General features: G+C 48.8%; 6 protein-coding genes across 6 annotated transcripts; 4 read left to right on the top strand and 2 right to left on the bottom strand.

Moving 5' to 3' along the window:
* Positions 1–463: 463 nt before the first annotated feature.
* On the top strand, positions 464–1,445 carry ABOM_007215 (DUF3237 domain-containing protein; the record flags this gene model as incomplete). The annotated part of the gene is made up of 7 exons (XM_022534344.1): positions 464–505; positions 567–594; positions 661–695; positions 774–913; positions 1,004–1,019; positions 1,093–1,239; positions 1,326–1,445. The coding sequence occupies 7 exons, from the start codon at positions 464–466 to the stop codon at positions 1,443–1,445; spliced, it is 528 nt and encodes a 175-aa protein (XP_022388029.1).
* A 1,317-nt stretch (positions 1,446–2,762) lies between these two features.
* ABOM_007214 (emp24/gp25L/p24 family protein) lies at positions 2,763–3,685 on the bottom strand (the record flags this gene model as incomplete). Its single annotated transcript, XM_022534343.1, has 4 exons — positions 2,763–2,780; positions 2,876–3,063; positions 3,128–3,335; positions 3,488–3,685. The coding sequence occupies 4 exons, from the start codon at positions 3,683–3,685 to the stop codon at positions 2,763–2,765; spliced, it is 612 nt and encodes a 203-aa protein (XP_022388030.1).
* A 901-nt stretch (positions 3,686–4,586) lies between these two features.
* ABOM_007213 (uncharacterized protein) lies at positions 4,587–5,316 on the top strand (the record flags this gene model as incomplete). Its single annotated transcript, XM_022534342.1, has 3 exons — positions 4,587–4,649; positions 4,724–5,023; positions 5,098–5,316. The coding sequence occupies 3 exons, from the start codon at positions 4,587–4,589 to the stop codon at positions 5,314–5,316; spliced, it is 582 nt and encodes a 193-aa protein (XP_022388023.1).
* A 1,360-nt stretch (positions 5,317–6,676) lies between these two features.
* On the top strand, positions 6,677–7,710 carry bgt1 (1,3-beta-glucanosyltransferase Bgt1; the record flags this gene model as incomplete). Its single annotated transcript, XM_022534341.1, has 4 exons — positions 6,677–6,936; positions 6,999–7,256; positions 7,315–7,463; positions 7,505–7,710. The coding sequence occupies 4 exons, from the start codon at positions 6,677–6,679 to the stop codon at positions 7,708–7,710; spliced, it is 873 nt and encodes a 290-aa protein (XP_022388024.1).
* Positions 7,711–9,392: 1,682 nt separating this feature from the next.
* ABOM_007211 (putative myosin class II heavy chain (MHC)) lies at positions 9,393–16,115 on the top strand (the record flags this gene model as incomplete). The annotated part of the gene is made up of 1 exon (XM_022534340.1): positions 9,393–16,115. One exon carries the CDS (start codon positions 9,393–9,395, stop codon positions 16,113–16,115), a length of 6,723 nt encoding a protein of 2,240 aa, XP_022388025.1.
* A 765-nt stretch (positions 16,116–16,880) lies between these two features.
* Positions 16,881–18,568, bottom strand: ABOM_007210 (F-box protein; the record flags this gene model as incomplete). Its single annotated transcript, XM_022534339.1, has 2 exons — positions 16,881–17,487; positions 17,556–18,568. The coding sequence occupies 2 exons, from the start codon at positions 18,566–18,568 to the stop codon at positions 16,881–16,883; spliced, it is 1,620 nt and encodes a 539-aa protein (XP_022388026.1).
* Between the last annotated feature and the right edge of the window lie 342 nt (positions 18,569–18,910).

Raw genomic sequence — 18,910 nt, 5'->3', positions numbered from 1 at the left:
GTGCTATGACTCAGGTGATTCCAATAATCCATAGACAATAAACAGCCGAGATTAACGGAAGGATATCCTTGAATGTTTTCTCCTTATTCTTATTCTATCCCCGATAGAGCTGCAGCACAGCACAAATATACAGCTGGGAACGTGATCATCTAATCCTAAAATAGACGTCAAGTAACATCACTGGCGTACAATATACACAGTGTACCACAAAATATGAATGCTGATATATGGTACGACTTCTCATGGAACTCGTGGCCAGAAAATAAGTCGATGTTGTTGTAGGATGAATGCCCCTCGTCATGCATAATCACTCCACTAGTGCGGGGTTCAAATGGCGCCAGTCGAAAACTGCGCTCTCCTAAGTGCATCATCAAATTCTAGCCTCATTTTCCCTTCAAAGCAATTCAGTCACTTTGTATAGTCCCTATTTTACTATCGCTTAGTTCATCACTAACAAGCCATCATGTCCGGATTTCCCACTCTTAAGCCTGCCTTCACCGTTCGGGTACGTGTGCTGACCAACACCAAGACTTGTTCTATGTCACTGAAATCTGACTTGAAACTAGGTGAACATAGATGCTCCTCTAGCAGTTGGTGGGTCGTGTTTCTGAGTCGTCAATGACAAAGAGCGGCAGACAACTAACTACCTAATGCGCGTAGGCAGCGCCTCTCGGTCCAACCCTCTACAGGTTGTGGTATGTCAACCTATCCATCATCTCTATGTAACATATATACAAGAGAGAATCTGACTGTACTCTTTTGACGGGCAAAAGCCTATGACCGGAGGTACTGTCAAGGGCGACTCTGGTTTCTCTCCCGCGCTCGACGCCGAATTCGTCGGAGTGGGCAATGACTACATCCACGCGGATGCCGACGGCAAGCACCTGCGATTGAGCGCGCATGCAGTTCTTAAGTAGGCTTCTACCTTTTTGCGCCTTCTTAATTCCTCCTTACCCTGCCTTTCTCTATCCAGGATTGTGTTCTAACTATCATCGTAATCCAGGACCAAAGATGATGCTGTAGGTTATTCTTATCCGCACGCACTAGGGCATGGGGATGAAAAACAAGACAATTAACGACTGTAACAACCAGCTCCTCTACCTGAACTACACCGGTGTTCTCACCCTTACCCCCTCAGAGCAGGCGGTCTTCGCTGGCACCGCCCCAGAAGGTTCAACGCCTTTCGGCAATCTCTGTAAGTACATCACCGGGCTATCCATGCCAGAACCATCACTGACGGTAGCACTAGTCACTCATTTTACCTTCGAGGCAAGATAACGCCCTATCCCTATACCCTAAAATAAAACCATGTTAACATAAAATAGACCGGCGACGAGCGCTACAAGGACCTCGAGAACCGTGTGTTCGTCGGCCAGGGACGCTTCAACATCGAGAGCGGCAAGCCGGTCGTCGAGTACAGAGTAAGCCAGGTTCTCCATGGCTAAATCGGATCCCTTCGTGTCAGGGTGTACAATTGTCCTGATAGGACGAACGTCAATCAATGTACCAACTCCATGCGAACTTTTAAACATATTCTCAATTTCCACAAAGACCATTTTCGTAAACTAGATCACAAAGTAATGCAGTGGCTCCACCCATCCATCCCAAGCATTCAATCTCCTTCTAACAAGGGTGTTCTCTCAGAGTTCCCATTGCGGTTCCCTTCCACATCCCCTACCGTACGGACTCGACGCCGACGGAAAACCCCTCGCCTTATCCAAGCACTCCAATCCTTATACCCACCTCCAAGTTTGCCCTGTCCCCAGGACCGCCTCAGTCTCTTTGCAGCCCATAGCACGTAATATCCCAGTGCAATGGCAGCCAGTGTCCCCAAGACGGAAACTACGGCTGTCAAGAATGTAAAAGTACTAACATTGCATCCGAATGGCATGGCACGGAGTTCCCATCGCTCCTTGGACCCCAAAGGACAGATATTAGAGGAGCCAAGAGGAGCCAGAATAGGGAGGCGAGCGGGATTGGGTACGCAGGTTGAGGTCTGTTAGGTTCGGTTTAGACACATACTAGTAACTAGATGTATGCGTTGTTGGAACGGGGTGGAGAATATAGACAGAGGGCAGAGGTTATGTTGAAGTGTGTGAGGAATGGCGATATCAACGTACCACTGAGCACCAGCTACAAGGGGCATCGCCTTGCAAACACCATCCGCAAGATTGTCTGCGCCAGCAGAGGTAAAAGAGCGGATCGTTTGTTTCGAGAGGGTATGACGTATTTGGGTCCATGGCCCGGGTTATGGTTATTCGGGGCTCGATCAGGGGATGGAATAATTGATTGTAGATTGTGATCTGTGTGCCTCTTTTCTTGCCTGGGATGAGGGTAGAAGGAGCTCTAGACTACTGTCATTACGAGGTTGATATAAATCGCATGATATTTTTGATGTGTGCGGGGCGGCTGCAGGTTAAGGTTACATACTACTCCATTCATACTACTGGTAGACATGAGGTACCTTTTCATAAGAATGAGGTCTAGTCCAGGTTCAGTAGCTTAAATAGTGGTACTTTACGGGAACGCCCGATCGGTTTCTAGAGTCCTGAGCGGCGTGCCAGCAGTAGTAGGTAGGTAGGTAATACTTCTTCAATTGAATGAATTGATTGTAGATGGCTAAATATACTCGTGACTGTGCATATAAATTCATATATTTGACCTCGTCACTACGACATACTCGAAGTCTTTTGTTCTGATATAGGACACGCTCCATTGCACAAATGCCTAGAAAACCCCTATGAAATGCCCGGAAACATAAATTAAACCACACGTTTGACCTGTCGAATCATAGTCAGTTATCGATGAAAGGAAGTATTTCACGGGGGAAACACAAGCAAACGGAAACGGAGAGCTTGTGTCTCATATAGCTCACCTCAAAAAATCTCTTCAACCACCACACCTGGAAGATGCCCTCTCCAATAAGCACCGCAAGCTGGAAGATACTCCACCACTTCACTCTAGCATTTGTGCTCTCGGCGGTGTTCCGGTGTACCCGCTCTCTCACCACAATGTAAGACTGCTCATCCTTAACCTGGGCCAATGCCTCTGAAAGACGACGAACTAATCAACGGGGAACAATTAGCTGCTGGAGCGACTTGAGCGCAGGTTGTGTTTCCATTCATACCTTCCACTTCCAAAGGATCTTGGGGCATTTCCGATTCGGGGACGTAGACAATTCCATGAACATTGAAAGACACCTCCTTAGAGTTCGAAGTCCACCCTTCATTGCTGAAGCAGTAGACATATTTACCGTCCGCGTGAGCAACAAACGAGTAGTCCTCGGAGGAGATAGCTTGTTTATAGTACTGGCGGTTGTTCAAGGGGTCCTCAACCTAGCAACAAGAAAAGAAAAATGTCAGCGCTCAGTTCAACCAACACCAGTCAGTCCATATATCCGGTTGTCGATTCCTTTTAACTGAGGGCCGGCATCGATCGGGGCCCAATCTGCATTCCGAAACAGCATAATAAGAGGGAAGAGCCGTACCCAGAAGTCGATCTCCAGATTACCACTGCCTCCGAATTCCCGATCACCGACTTGGAAGCTGACCGTCATCTTGTCATCTTTGTGCAGCGATTCGTGGTAGCATTCTCTCGAGTGAGCCTTAAGCTGGATGGTGTGTGCGGTCACAGCGGTGATCCACCCCAGCGCGGTAATCAGGAGGGTTGTTGCGGAAAATCGCATGGTGGGCGTATAGTTCCTTGCCTGCAATCGTAGTTTTTGACTCAGAGAATACTATGACCCTTCGAAGGAAAGCAGGTTGTTGGGGTGGACGATTGCGGCCTGACAGTCGATATTCCCCGACGACGCGCAAGGTGGTCTTCTCTCATTCCGTTTGGGAAGTTGAGGCGCTCGGACCACCTAAGCACGGTATGGCCTCAGGTGTCACATCCTGAAGTTGATGCCAACCATACAAACAAACAATCAATAGAAGCATGTTCCATGAATAATTAGCTAGGTATTGTAACATTAGGGCAAGAATAAATATTACTCTGTGAAAAGATTTCATTTTCAAGTAGTAATTTGTTTCCAATGGTATATCTAATTAGTCACTCCGCGCACTAGACGCTTTCAATATAGTGAGCGAAGTGTTCTGATGACTTATTGCTTGCTCTTTCCCATATTGTAACTAGTTATACTGAATGACTGACACAGACATATATCTGTGGCATACGGCCATTGGCCTTTTGAAAACTGGCTGATGGTACATCTCTTAAACTATACGGTGATATGTCAAGCAAGAGAATGCAAACATAAGATGATCCCTTAGAGGAGATGATATTGAATAATCATTGCGACGGATATTTCCATTTCTACAGGGCATAATGTCCGCCTTGAGATTCAATCACCCGACTAACCCCTCATCTTCCTTTTTAGGAAGCTACTGTCTGCAGCCCAGTTGCAATTTCTATCCCTTCATGTTTCCTCGCGATGCGCACATACATATACTCACAACGGACAGATCAGTCATCCCATAACCTACCTATAAAATCGTGTCTCTGAGCGGCCATAAAGTGTCTGGATGCCATGAAAGATTATCATGCCTGTATTTATAGTGGACGGTGAACGTTACCGAATACCATTCATGCCGTTCTTCAGAGACTACAGGACCACAAATGAGAGATGGCTCACCTATAATGCAAAAATTGTGAGGAGCAATAGTTCGAATTTTACATGCACAAGAGATGTTCGGTATTCTAAAATGCTAACGGTGATATATAGCGTGGGAAAGCTACACCCGAAGCTTCTATACACACCGGATGGTCTGCTCAAGACGATCTGACCCTTCAGGATCTTAGAAAATGCAATATCCCATGGAAATATATATCTGCTGCGATGAACAATAAGCCCGTCGAAGATCTCAAAGAGCGATGGCTGAATCTCCGGGAGGACATCGCGAAAGACATTGTTGCAAAACCAAGGAGAGATACCAACGAGGTGCATTTCATCTATGAATTGTCGGAAGATGGGAAAGTTGATCGAAACGTGTCTTTCTCAGATCCATTGGTTACGAATGACAATGTGAGTACATTCACTCTACGAGCTTAGTTTGGGCTACTCGTTTTCCCGCTGTTTCTGACAGGCTATCCTGGTAGACTGATGACCATCTAATGGCCTCTCGACCATCAAAAGTCAAACATGTGCTCTATACTGATGAAAACTTTGATTTGGAGGAAGTGCTGCTTCTACATACAATTGCTGCCAATTGGGATAGAGATAAATGGTTGGCTGTTAGTACACATTTCAACGAGAGGACCGGGCGCAGTATTACCCCAAACGAGGCCAAATCGATAATCGATCCCAAAGAAGTCTAAGATTGCCATTGCCGTTGGAGAACCTAAAACAACCTTGATTTTTTTTGAAGACCCATACCGGGGTTTTCGGCCACCGGCAACACCATGTGGTCGGTACATGGGATGCTTGATGGCTCGAGTACTTGTCCTAAATGGGTAGGTTAGGTGGATATATCAAAATAAGAATGTGGACGTAATTTTTTCCCTTCTGTTTTTCGGGTCTTCTTGTTCTCGATGCGCCTTTGACTCTATCCGCAGAGTCCATACCAAAGGTTCGGGTGGATTAGGAATTCGCGTCCAAGGGTCTGTTTGTGACATTATGACGTTGGTCAACGAATATCAGTTAGGAATGATTCGGTAGCCACAAAAATGGACCGAGGTTTCTAGAAGAACTTCCCATGTTTCTTGAGAGCGATAAAGATTCGGCGAAGGCCGAGAACAACAGGATGAAGCAGCCGCATCGGACCGGATGGAAAAATCATTCGATAACGCCACGCCATGCGTGAGACTCGGCCATTGGTCGGTACCGATTCGGGACGCCCAAATTGGTGTTGTAAGGAGCAGCATGACCATTAACAGTACTAGTAGTACAGAGTACCTAGTAAAGGCGGTGTTGAATGAAGTCGGTCATAGTAAGATCATGTCTACAGAGCACGGAGTACAGCAAACTGATACCAATTGATTCCAGACCCTGAAACCCTGCAGACCAAGTCAGTAGCAGTTGTACTAATCGCTGTGGGCCAGGTCTTAACTTCCTCCAGTTTAGTGGAGGTTTCAGTCGAGAACCCAAGAATAGCATTGGCTTATAGGGATCGCCGGGTCACTTCGCGTCTGCCACTGAGCAATAAGGGAAGCGTTGGCCGACAACAGGGACGGCTGGTGGAGATCGGAAGGGTCTGGAAGGGTTCGAATCTTTCAATGCGATTGTAGATTGGATGATTTGGGTGGGTCCTGGAATTAGTGGGCCAGCTAGAATCTTTTTCTAATTATATTATTGGCCAAGATCCCGTTCTCTTTGATCATTCACTTCCATTCACTCCGGGAGATTTGCTGTAACTGTCGGGGGTGCGCTTCAGCCTTCAGGAGGCAGTTCTTACCCAATCCAACTCCACACTTTCTTTTCTTGACGTACAGCTTCTATTCTTATATATTCCCAGTCAATCCTTCCTACCGGGCACTTCGACCCCTTTCCCTATATTGTTGTTGTTATTTTGGTCTTATTCCAATTTCCTTTTTGCCTTTTTTTTTTTGTACTTGTGCATCCCTCCTTTCTCTTTTCTCACAGTACAAATAGGCAGAAGGCATTTATCCCCTTCTCCTTCGCGTTCTCTACTCGTAACTCATCCTCTCTTTCCTTGACCGCACGACGACATCTCCGAAAATGCGTGCCGCCGGTTTTCTTTCTCTTTTACTTGCAGCGATTCCCGCTGTTACCGCGAAGCGGGGTACCCTCGGTCTTTCCCTGGGTAACAAGAATCCTGACGGCACCTGCAAGTCCACTAGCGACTATGAGGCCGACTTTGACGCGCTCAAGAGCCTAACCACCCTCGTCCGCACATACTCCGCCAATGATTGCAACACCGCCGTGAATATCGTCCCTGCAGCCAAGAACAAGCAGTTCAAGGTTGTGTTGGGTGTCTGGTAGGTTACACGTCATATAGTTGCTGGAGTCCTCTGGATGTTAACGTCGCTTGTTTCGTTAGGGCTGATTATGACGAATCCTTCAACAATGACTTGGATGTCTTGAAGCAGACTGTTCCCGGAAATGAAGATGTTATCCATTCCATCACTGTCGGCTCTGAAACCCTATACCGCAAAGGCCTTACGGCCCAAGAGCTCCTGGACAAGATTCGTACGGTCCAGAGTGCGTTCCCCAAGATGACCGTTGGTACGGTGGACAGCTGGAACCTTTTCTACGATGGTACTGCCGATCCCATCATCAAGGGAGGTGTCACTTATATGTACGTTATCTAAATCCCTGTCGCTTCATATTCGCTACCCTAATTAACCTCCTCATAGTATGGCCAATGCCTTCGCCTATTGGCAAGGATCGGATATCAACCATGCGACCAAGACCTATTGGAATGACACAACGTTAGCCCTGGAGCGTATTGAAAATGCTGCTGGCGACAACAAGGACAAAATTATCTTCGCAAACGGCGAGACTGGTTGGCCCACCGATGGCGGTTCTGACTATCAACCGCCAAAGCTGGCACTCAGAATGCTGCACGGTATTGGAAGGAGGCTGTTTGCTCTATGCTTAAGTGGGGTGTCGATGTTTTCTACTTTGAGGCTTTCGACGAATCCTGGAAGCCCACGAGCATTGGTGACAACGGCGAGGAGAAGGACGAGACCCACTGGGGTCTTTTCACTGCCGACCGTAAGGCCAAGTTCGACTTGTCTTGCCCTAACTAAGCATACACCATTATTTCTGGCATAGGCGGGGTGCCTGGCGGCCCTTGTTCACTTTGAAATTCTCCTTGAAATTCTTCTGTATCATATATTCAAGTCCTATCTCAACAGGCGAGAGACATGGTCGCGCATATATGCGTGGATATCTGTGCATTACTATTGGTGCATTATTTGCTATGAAGCATGTAGAAGCAAATTACCTGGTAGTAAGTCAACTGTGACAATAGTCTTAATAGAGTACCGAGAAACCTTATTTTTATCTCTATCAACGATGAGTACTATTTCATTAGAATCGCGAAGGCTCTGTGATCATGTGAAATACGAGAATGGTTACATAATCACTACTACGTAGTTAACTAGTTAACTAAAAAGGTCAGGTACTGATACCGAGCAGGTATCTGTGTATGGGTACGGTATGTATGGTAATGGCCTGACCGGGGGAACCGTGGTTTTCGCGGTGGTGGAATTTACCCCTGAACGGAGGGCACGAACCAAAGAGATGTGTTTATTTGTTTATGGGGTCGAACATCACTCAGGGGCTGGCCTATTGCCTTTGCTGACGGCCTCTGTGGACTCTGTATGTTCCAGAAAAGATGCAGCTCATACGGAGTATCTATATCTGTAAGCAATAGTGAAGCAACCAACAATACTTAGATCCGAATTCCATACGTGTTTCCACAGAATAGTCGTTGTATCACCCACCACTTTTCTCGGATAGTTAGTTAGCGTCCATAGATAATCAGATACCTTTCCAGGGAGAGTAAGGAATTAGGCTGACCACATAGCGATCCTTGGTATGTGCATCAGATTGGAGTTGGCAGGAATGCATGAATGTATGTACGGAGTACATACTAGTACTAGTACTCTGTAGTATGTATAGATGTATGTATCACCCAGTTGGTACAGAGCAGGCGTGTATTGTAGAGATGGCGGTCAAGTTAAATAGTAGTACTACTAGTAGTAAGGCTAGTAAAGTAGTCACTTGGACCTCTGGTATATTCTGACTGTAAAATACTTTACTTTTCCCCAACGGCCCGGCTTTTTGGAGTCTCTCCGCCTATGATATTCTTCCTCGGCCGCTTTAAGTCTGAACGGGGAAGTTTAGTTCTTTTGGCTGATCGTGTCATGGTCTGAGTCCAAAGATTAGAACCAAAAAAAAAAGAGAGAGAGAAAGAACCGATAATCATCTCTCGTCTTTCATCCTTCCTCCCCTTAGTTCCGATTTCATTCTTTTCATAGTCCAACTTCGATCCAGCTGAGTCCTCCGTGTATGCGCCATGTCGAATATTTTCGCATACCTTAGGCTCCTGTGATCTGTTATTCATTCCTTCTTTTCAACCCCCTGAAGAGGATCTCTCTCTACCCCCAAAACACGTCTCATCGTCGCGGTTCGGCCTTAGCCTGCAACTCCCCTCGTTGCCCTCTTACGTGTGCCGATCGGAGGTAATCTGCGAGGTGGATTCAGACTCGGTCGTTTAATTTCCATGCTTCAACATTCTGGGCGATAAGGAGAGCAGCAAGCAAGTGCTTGCTGCGGCAGTCGACACGGAAGGTGTGTGTTTGTGCATGTGGTCCCCGTGGCTACATTCTTGGAGAACTCCATTTGGACAGTTTCAATCAGCTTTTTTGTCGTCCTTTTCACCGTTTCCAATCGCACTGCATCAGGAACTAAATTCTTAAATTCAATGCTTCTAGATCTAGACCCGTCCGTATCTTCCGCCAATTCGGCGCATTCTCCGCCGTTGCATTCCACCAATTCTTCCCACCTTCGTGACGATTCCCTTTTGGCTGCTCCATTGACATCATCCTTCACATCGCCAGGTGCGTCGAGTCTCTCGACCACTGGTTCTCCTGGCCGACGGAACTCCCTTAGAGGAACCAGCATAACCTCGAACCCGCCGTCCACCCTCCCCACTTTGTCGAAGTATCGGGCTGCTTGGGATTCAACCACTTCGTCTCCAGAGAACAAGAAGGCTGAAAGCAGCGTTTACTATACGACTGCCTGGGGCTCCCCGTATGCTGCACCTAGCCCTCGGAGACTCTCGTGGTCACTGAGTCAGCACGCTGGTATCGGTCGAGGCTCTAGAGATAGCTCTCCGACTTCGATGCGCAGTGGTATCTACCACGGGTCCGAAACGAATAACCCCGAATTGGTCTTAACGTCCGCCCCCGAAGACCCGACTACCCAGCTACACGGCAGTATCCGCAACCGCTCTCCAGGAAGAGATATATTTGGTAGAAGAGGAGGGAAATCCATCAAAGATTTCACGCAGGATTGGATCAACCAATATCTTTCCGGCCAGCCAAGGACCGAACGCAGCAACTGGCTGAGCGACGACTCTGGCAGCGAGGCCCCATCGTTTTTTACAGCTCAAAATCATTTTGCAGACGACCTCTCTGACGACTGGCTTGGTTTCGAACAAGACAAGCGCGAAGAAGACTTACTTAGGACTCCAACGTTGGCCGACTTTGTGAACCGAAGAGCGGGAACTGGTAACGGAGAAGGTAGCGTGGCTCGTCAGAGGACTAAAGAATATTTGCACAGGAGAGCGGAGACACTGCGACAGGAAGACTTTTGGGGTTTTGCATACGATAAAGATCCTCAACCCATCACTATGACGGACACGACAGAGACACAGCTCCCCACTGAAGCGGGGAGCAAGGTGCTGCCTTCAGTTGAAAAGCCGCTTCCTCCTCCCCCTGCAGATGCATTGAACGAAAGCCTTTTGACTTTGGAGAACACGACGAAAGCGGAACCGAAAGCTGTGAAGACACCAGTTTCAGACAAGCCTGCACAACGAATCAGAAAAAAGATTGCTTGGCGCGGAAAAGCATGCTTCGTCGGTCTTCCACCGGAAGACAAGCGAGGCAGCGAGGAGTCTGGGTACCAGTTGTTGACTGTCGAAGATGTCAACAGGCGCCTAAAGTCATGGGAAGAGAAAGGCTATGATGTGCGCGGATTTAGTGTCGGTGCATCAGAGAATTATTTGGATACAGAATTGGGCGGTCTTAGTCGTCCCACCTGGCCCGATGCCACTGAAGTCCAGGAAGAATGGAACTCCCGAAGCTATACTGTTTGCTTCCCCAATAAAGCTGTATGGGACGCATATGTAAACTTCCTTCAGGAAGAGAAGTTACGAGCTTTGGGTGTATTTTTGGGCGATGATGAAGTACAACCGTCAGTTTCACCTGCATCGGCCGCCATGAGCCAGATGGCACCATTCCCTGGTCTTGTTTCCTCACCACCAATCCCCACAGCGTCTGCGGCTAGTAACCCATTGTCGCTGTCTCACCCGTTCTCTCCCCAGTTGAGTCAATCCACGAACGCCCGCAATGGTATGGGTTCTTTGACTTCTCCTGCTTCGCAGTTTGGTGTACAAACACCCTTTCTGGGGGTTGATCAGAACCTCCTTCCTGGATATCATATTCCTTTCCAACCTACACCTCCTGCCCAGGGATCTTTGACCCCCCAGAGTTTCTTCAATGCACGTCAAGCAGGCGCGGCGTCTACCCTTACTGGCACACTGCCAAACTTGACCTCTATATTATCACCGGTCTCTCCGTTGAATGAACAAAATGCGTTCCACCCCGGTCTGAACGAGCAGCCTGGACTACCGAAAGAAACTTTTGGCGATCATATGGGTTATGACATGCAAGATAACATGACGGAAGGTCAGCTATTGCGTCCTATACGCACTCCTACCGAAAACCCGGATCACTTCCATGCTTCAACAGTTGAGATCGCCCACCCCACACCTCGTGGCCATAGTCGTGGTCACAATCTAAGCGAGACCCTTCAAAAAGGCCTTGACCAATATACGCAGTCTGAATACCACTTGGAGGAGTCGATAAACAGACAATTGGATGAAGGTGACCGCGAACCCCACGGTTTCAATGGTTCAGATATATTAAAGTCTCAGTGGGCTTTACCAGAGAATATCAACCACGATATCCAACATTTGCCTCAACATGTACATCAATATTACGGCGGAGCATACCCAGCAGATAATGCACAGGAAGGCTCAGATATCGATACTAACCCCAGTCTTTCTGGCACACCTCATGGAAAGCTTGCGAATCATATACCCTGGCATGAACCAAACCCCAGCGCTGGGTCATACGGCGGCGGACACCGCTCAAAGCTTTCGTCTTCTACTTTAAATGTTGATGCGAAGGAATTTGACCCAACGGCGTCAACTTCTTCACAGGCCTTCCCATACCAGGGTAATTCCTTCCAATTCCCGGCGGCGGGCCACAATATGTTTGCCTTTGGCTCTGGTGCAGGCTTCAAGCAGCCGGCAGACTCCTTCAATGTGACCGCTCCTTCCTTCACGCCAGGCTCCTTCAATGTCGCTGCCCCGGTTTTCAACCCAACCAATAACCATTACTCGGCAGGCCCTGACCAGTCTTCAAGTGGCAGAACTAAGATCTTTGATGATGTCGACTTGTCCCAAGCACAGAAGCTTACTAAAAAGTCGAAAGCTATTCCCATTGTACGCCCAGATGACGACGAGACTAACCAATACAAGGAAGAGGAGGATGCAGAGAATGAAAATGGCCGGTCTGCTGCTCCTACAGATCGCCACAAACGTGCCCGCCGTAGTCTTGAGGGCCCTGATGGAGAAGCTCAGATAAGCGTGTCTCATGCTCTGTCAGAAAGCATCAATGCTCAAGCAACCCAATTATCTAACACAACGCATGTGTCCGCAGGAGGCAAAGAGAACACTTCACCTGATAAGGGTGATGTCGATTCAGTGGAGAGGGAAGTCGCCCCAGCCCAGGACCGCAAAGAACGGGAGCGGAAGGACACACCTGTTAGTGAAGCATCAACCTGGATGCCTTCTGATACGAAAGATGAGAGTGCAGAAACACGTACAGAAGCATTAGGACAGAGCCAGACAGCGACTACACAGCCCGGGCAGGAAGTAGCTGTTGACGAGAAAGCTGAATTGAAGCTATCACCAGCAGTCGAGGCAGCTACCCCTTCTATTGACCCCAAAGAAAAAGAGCAATCCATGCAGGAAGCTACTGATTCTCGCTTGAATGCTTCGGTGCTTTCGCCAGATGCAAAGCCATTCGAATTCAAGCCCTTTGTGCCTGAGTTTGTCCCCGTTGTCGAAGAACCAAAAACAGCTCCTGAAGACGTCGTCGAGAAGAGTGACATCATGGCTTCACAGCATGCTGTCGCAAGCTCACTGGCTGCACTCAGGGAAGGCGTGGTGCCAGTTGAGTCGACACAACCAGGAACTGGCCCATCGGACGATGAGCTGAGAACGGGCGCTCCTCAATTTGAACAAAGCGTAGGACCTCAGTCTGAGGAGGAGGAGTCCATGGATGATGAGGAACTGAACGCTGTTATGGAACAGTTGAATGAAGACTCGGATGTAGGAATTGAGAGATTAAGCACACCTCATCCTACAAACCGATTCCCTGAATCTGTTGTCGCGCCGTCAAAAGAAAAACGGCATGTCCACGCAGAGATCAGGAGTGAAGCCCCTAGCCCCAGTCCAGGAAGGGGTCATATATCCCAAGCATTGAATGTGCCCAAACTTGACTTTGATGCCCAATCCCAGTTCTCAGCGACGCCCTCGAGGAATTTCGCCTCCACTATCCACTCGCCCATCCGACAGTTGGTTAGTCGAAACGATCACATCAGTGACTGGGACGATGTTATTTCATCGGGCGAAGATGAGAAGTTGGCAAACCGGAGCAGATTTTTCGATCGCCGCATTCATGAGCTTGTCGGCTCCGTTGTTGAGGAGCGCCTCTCCCCTCTTGAGCGTGCATTGATAGCTATTGAGAACTCAATCTCCACTATGACCTTCGGAGGATCTCAAAACAAATGGTCATGGAGTGCCTCTGTCGAGGGTGAGGAAAGTGATGCCGACGACGAAGAAGAATATGAGGAGAATGCATCCTACAGAGATAGGTCCCCCGTTCGCCAGAGAGGTCGAAAACTCGAAAAGTTAAAGAATGTGATTCTCGAAGCGTTAGCGAGTCGTGACGCTCAGCATGAAACAGAAAAACCTATCAATTCCGAAATTGCACAACTTCAACAAAGTGTAACAGACCTACAGGCTTTAACACTGAAGAAGCACTCTCAAGACTCTACGACCGATTTAAGAGAAATGATTGAAGATGTTGTCTCGGCCCAGTTTAGCCAGCAAAAGCCTCGCACCTCTGAAGCCGAAGAGATTGGTGCCGATAGTCTTATGCTTCAGATTGATGGTCTGAAAGAAATGCTAAGAGTAAGCGATGAGCGTGCTGAGGAGGAATACAAAAAGCGTAGAGAAGCCCAGGACTCTGTTATAGAACTTCAGCACCTTCTCAAGGTTTCTGAGGACAATGCTGCTCGCCATAGCGAGGCTGCTGAATCTGCCGAGACTCGCCTGCTCCAGTTCAAGGAAGAAAAGATTCCTTATTTCGAACAGGTCCAGGCAAGGTCTGACGCACTTGAGCAAGAACATGCAAAACTCAAGTTAACTCTAGCCGAGATTTCCTCGAAGAACATCTCCCTCGAAGGCACCTTGGACGAATACCGATTCTCTAGTGATCACTGGAAGCAGGAGAGTGAGCAGTCCAAGGCCCAGATCGAAGAAATGAAAATTGAAAACAAGGATCTACGTGTCACCATCGAACATATGAAGTCGCGGATTGAGGATGGATTGAATGTACGACAAAATCTAGGCGAAAGGTTCGACCGCCTCCAAGACGAGATGGCGACTGTGACTCGGGATATTACCCGCGACCAAGCCTCCTGGCGCAGACGGCAAGAAGAGCATGTAGCCAAGTATAACGAACTCCAGGCCGCTTACAACCGTGAAGTGAAACTCCGCGAGAAGCTTGAGGTTGATATCAGCGAGCTTGAACAGCAGGAGCGAGAAGCGGTGAAGCTGAAGTTTATCTTTGGTCAGTCTCAGCAAGAGAATGCCAGGTTGGAAGAGCTAGTGGCAAACCTTAGAATTGAGAACCACGACTTGGAGATAAAGGCAGCTCGTTTTGAGCGCGAATTCAATGAGGCACGGGAGAGCAGTAGGGTTGAAATCCAGCGTACCAGATCTTCGTTGGAGACCGATGTCGAGGCTGCTAACAGTCAAGTCAACATTGTCCGTGCGGAACTGGAAGCACAAATCCTGCGTCTCCAGGGTCAACTGGATAGTGTCCGGCTCGATAGTGATACCGCACAGCAACGCTACGAGATGCTGCTGGAGGAGGCCAATGAGACTAAGGCCAGTGCTATGGCCTCGATGGCTAACGCTCACGAGCTTGCTATGGAAGAGCAGCGTAAGCTGCATGAGCGCGTCCTCAATGATCTTCGCGAGCGCCATGTCCGCGCCATGCACAATGCATCGGAGGATAGACAGCGAGCAGAGTCTCATTTGACAGAACGCTTGGAACTCTCGGAAGATAAGGCTAAGCACCTTCAGGATCGCGTTAACCATTTGGAAGAGAGGCTCGAAATCGCTCAGTCCGCTGCTCGTGCCGCCGCTGAAGCCGCCCAGGCAGCCAAGGCAGCTCCTATGGTGTCGTCTTCAGCACACTCTACATCCCCATCGTTGTCATTCAGCCAGGGAACTATGGTCCCTGAGAAGATCTCTCCTCAGGCCTTACGTGAGTCGATTCTCGTCCTACAGGACCAACTGCAGCAGCGCGAGACCCGCATCGAGGAACTAGAGCAAGAGGTTGCTTCTTTCGACAAGGATGCGCCGAACAAGCTCAAAGAGAAAGATACAGAAATCACCTGGCTGCGTGAGCTTCTTGGAGTCCGTATCGACGACCTCCAGGATATCATCAGGACTCTGTCACAACCATCGTTTGATCACAACACTGTGCGTGATGCTGCCATCCGTTTGAAAGCAAACCTGCAAATGCAGCAGCAAGAAAAGGACAGGGCTCTGTCGGGACAGAGTTTTCCCAGTTTTCCTTCGCTTTCCGAGTTGACTGCATCGCCGCGCTCTTTACCTCTCGCAGCCGCAGCCGCATGGGGCAACTGGCGCAGGGGTAGAGAAACCCCGAATCCCGGCGCCTCTGAACAAACACCTTCCAAGCCGAGCAATGCAACTGCTTTCCTATCCGGACTTTTGACACCTCCTGGCTCTAACGCCCGACAAGCTACTGCAAACGCGACTGCTCCCGCTACAGGAGGATGGAGACGACCATCAGAGAGTCGCGCCCTCAGAAGCTTTGATACTACCCCGAGACAAACGTCAGCACGTGCGAGCAGAATGCAAGAACCACCAAGGACTCCCCCTCTGCTGCGAAGGTCAAGCTATGACCATGATGCCGAGCCTACCGACTATGGAGAGGGCTCTTGGGCAGAAGAAAACGAAAGCACGGTTGATGGTCTCGTCTCGGCGTCACCTAAAGAGACCGGAGATGGTCCATTTGGACCGCAAATAACGTCTTAGATTGTTGATATCTTTCCCCCTTAGCTTTCACCCTGGCTTGATAGCTGATTAGCACTTCAATCCAGACCAGTATTATTACATGTGACATTATGCTGCATACTAGCTTGCTCTCTTTTGATCTTTTGCATTGTGTGTATTTGCGGTTAAGCTTCTCTTGTTTCTAATGGCAGTGGGATTACGATCTTTTTTTTTTTTAACTTCCACGCCTCTTTTTCCATTTTGGTCTCTGTCTTTCCCCCCGATACCAATACCAGCTGTATGAGCCTGCGGCAATCTTTTGTACAATTCTTTGGCTTCCAAATGTTTATAATAGACTTGACCTCTCGCTCGTTATCTTAGCACTCTCGACCTTCGTTTTCCCACTTCTCCAACAGTGACATGTTTGCCTTGTGAGCGACGTTCATACAGAAGATATTCCAAGCATATGCATCTGTTTACGCTTTCCCCTCCATATGGTCTATTTTGCTACCGGCCTTGGCTGCTAGTGTATGTAAATACCCGTTAATAATTAATTGAACATACAGTAATACATTCTCGTTGGCATCGAATACACAATGTTGAGGCTGCACAGACCTTTCGTATGCATTCCCTAATCTATCCATATTATCACGTATATAAGCATACATTAAGACAACATTATACCCGGATCTATCCCATTGAATATGAACACCATGAAACACCAATCTATCCGAATAGGGGGAAACCCCCCCCCCGGGCCCCGAAAAAGAAAGCAAACGAAAAAAGATTCATAGAATCCAACAGATCCTAAGCACTCATCCGCCACTCCAGAGCCTGTCCGCCCGAACGCGCGGTAATCGTATATGCACAACTCTTCGAATCGACGACACCATCGTCATCAGTCGACCGTTTCACTTCAAGGGAGTCAATGTCAACGGGCACTTTGTCAAGAAGGAACGGCCAAGAGGGAACGATATCCGGGGGCGGATATCTGGCATCGACGCTGAATTTGTCCTCAGGGCTATCAGCCCGCTGATGAGGGAGGGAGGTCTTCTGGGTTGGCTGTTTAAATCTCTGCGGACCCGGCTGGTATATGGGGCGGCAGTTTTCGATACAGTATAGGTACAATGAGCCGCCGGAGACGATGGCGGGGGAGTAGTTGCCGCTCGGTTCGTAGAGGGCGAGGATTTGGTGGTCGGTGGAGATGGATAGGAGGGGAGATGCGAAGGTTGCAGATGGGAGGTTGGCTGCGCTCCACCGCGGGACTGTGTCTAGGAGGTTGTATGTTATGTGTTGCTCGTCACAGCGGCTGGATGGGAGGGGTGGGTTGAGTGGTGGGAATTCCTCGGTGCGGGTGCTGTGATGCCGTCTCCGGGCCGGAAATAGGCGGATGGGAGGAGTCGATGTACCTTCACTGTTTGGGGAGTGTTGGATGTGAGGGGTGTTGCGAGGCCGATACAGTATCCGTGGATGACGCCTGACTGCAGTGATGCGACGAAGTAGCGTGGCGTTGGAGGAGAGGTCTGCTGGTCTTCTTGTTCTTGTTGCTGGGTTGCAGGGAATGATGGTGGGAGGAGTCGTAGGCCCCGGAAAATCAGTCGGTACTCATCCTGTCCTGCAAGTGCCACTGATAAAGCTGCTGAGTCGAGGTAGATCCGGCTGATGTTTGCTCGCCAGTAGTTGAGGTCGGGTTGGTTGTGTGCGAGGTCCGGACAGCCCAAGTACCGCACTCGGGTGGGTTGGTGAATGGTTGTTTCCTTGTTGATCGAGACACGGAGGAGAATGTCGTCGTCGGCAAATTCTAGGGAATCGACGACGCCGTCTGTGTCCTCGTAATGGCCTCGTGTGGTGCTGGTCAATGAGTTATCCTGGCCTAATACATATTCTGCGGGAGACAGAAGATGTTGATCTTTGCGAAGGCTGTAGATCTGGATTGTTCTCCCCAGCCCTACGGCGATAAGGTCGCCTTGAGAGGAGACAGCGATACTCTGTTTTGCGTATCGCTGATTGATGGACATGCAGCCTGCGGTCCCCCCTTCTAGCATGGCACGGGCGACAGAGGTCCATTGAGAATAAAGTGTTATACCCCGGGAGTACTCCCATGGACTTGTTAGGTTTACACGCTCGTATACGGTCGCCCGCCCTCCTTTCAGGGTCACCATTTTCTGTCCATCAGTTGAGGTTCCCACCACAGTGGTAGCGGAGCATTCATAGGGGAGGTCCCGTTGGGTCACCGACTTCCTAATATCCTGTCGGCAGTGCAGTAGATTCAAGCGGGTGATCTGGGCGAAGTACGTGGTCCATTGATCTTGAGTCAGGGTATTTATCGTTGGAGGTAATGACACCGGGACATGCTGTAGAGCTTTCCTGAACATGTACGGTGCCGATGCCGCACATCGCCAGGAGCTGCATGTCTGCCGTGCAGCGATATATGATTCCACATCGAGATGAAGAAGGAAGGACTGGACGATCTCTAAAGGGAGATACGCAGCCATTGCGTGCGAGTAATGACGAAGGGAAGAGGAAGAATCAGGTATCTAGACTGAAAGATATGAGATTGAGACTGCTCAGCAGTGATGGATGATGATAGGTGAAATGTATATAGTTCATTATTATTCTACCCCTATGGTTTACTTTCGTCGGTGAGAAGGCGCCGAATATAAAGACGGGTCCGATGCGATGATAGCTGTCAAGGATGCCCCTGAACCAAGGATCGGCATCTGATGTGTGAACGTATGATTCATTTCAAGATAAAACCAGGTTGTCATCCATATGTATCGCGGTATCGATATCAAGTTTGAAGTGCAACTAGCGGACGAATGATAGACTCGGCAGTC

The sequence above is a fragment of the Aspergillus bombycis genome (assembly GCF_001792695.1).
Source record: "Aspergillus bombycis strain NRRL26010 chromosome Unknown contig00057, whole genome shotgun sequence".
NCBI lineage: Eukaryota > Fungi > Ascomycota > Eurotiomycetes > Eurotiales > Aspergillaceae > Aspergillus > Aspergillus bombycis.
This window is presented reverse-complemented; position numbering and strand designations above follow the sequence as displayed.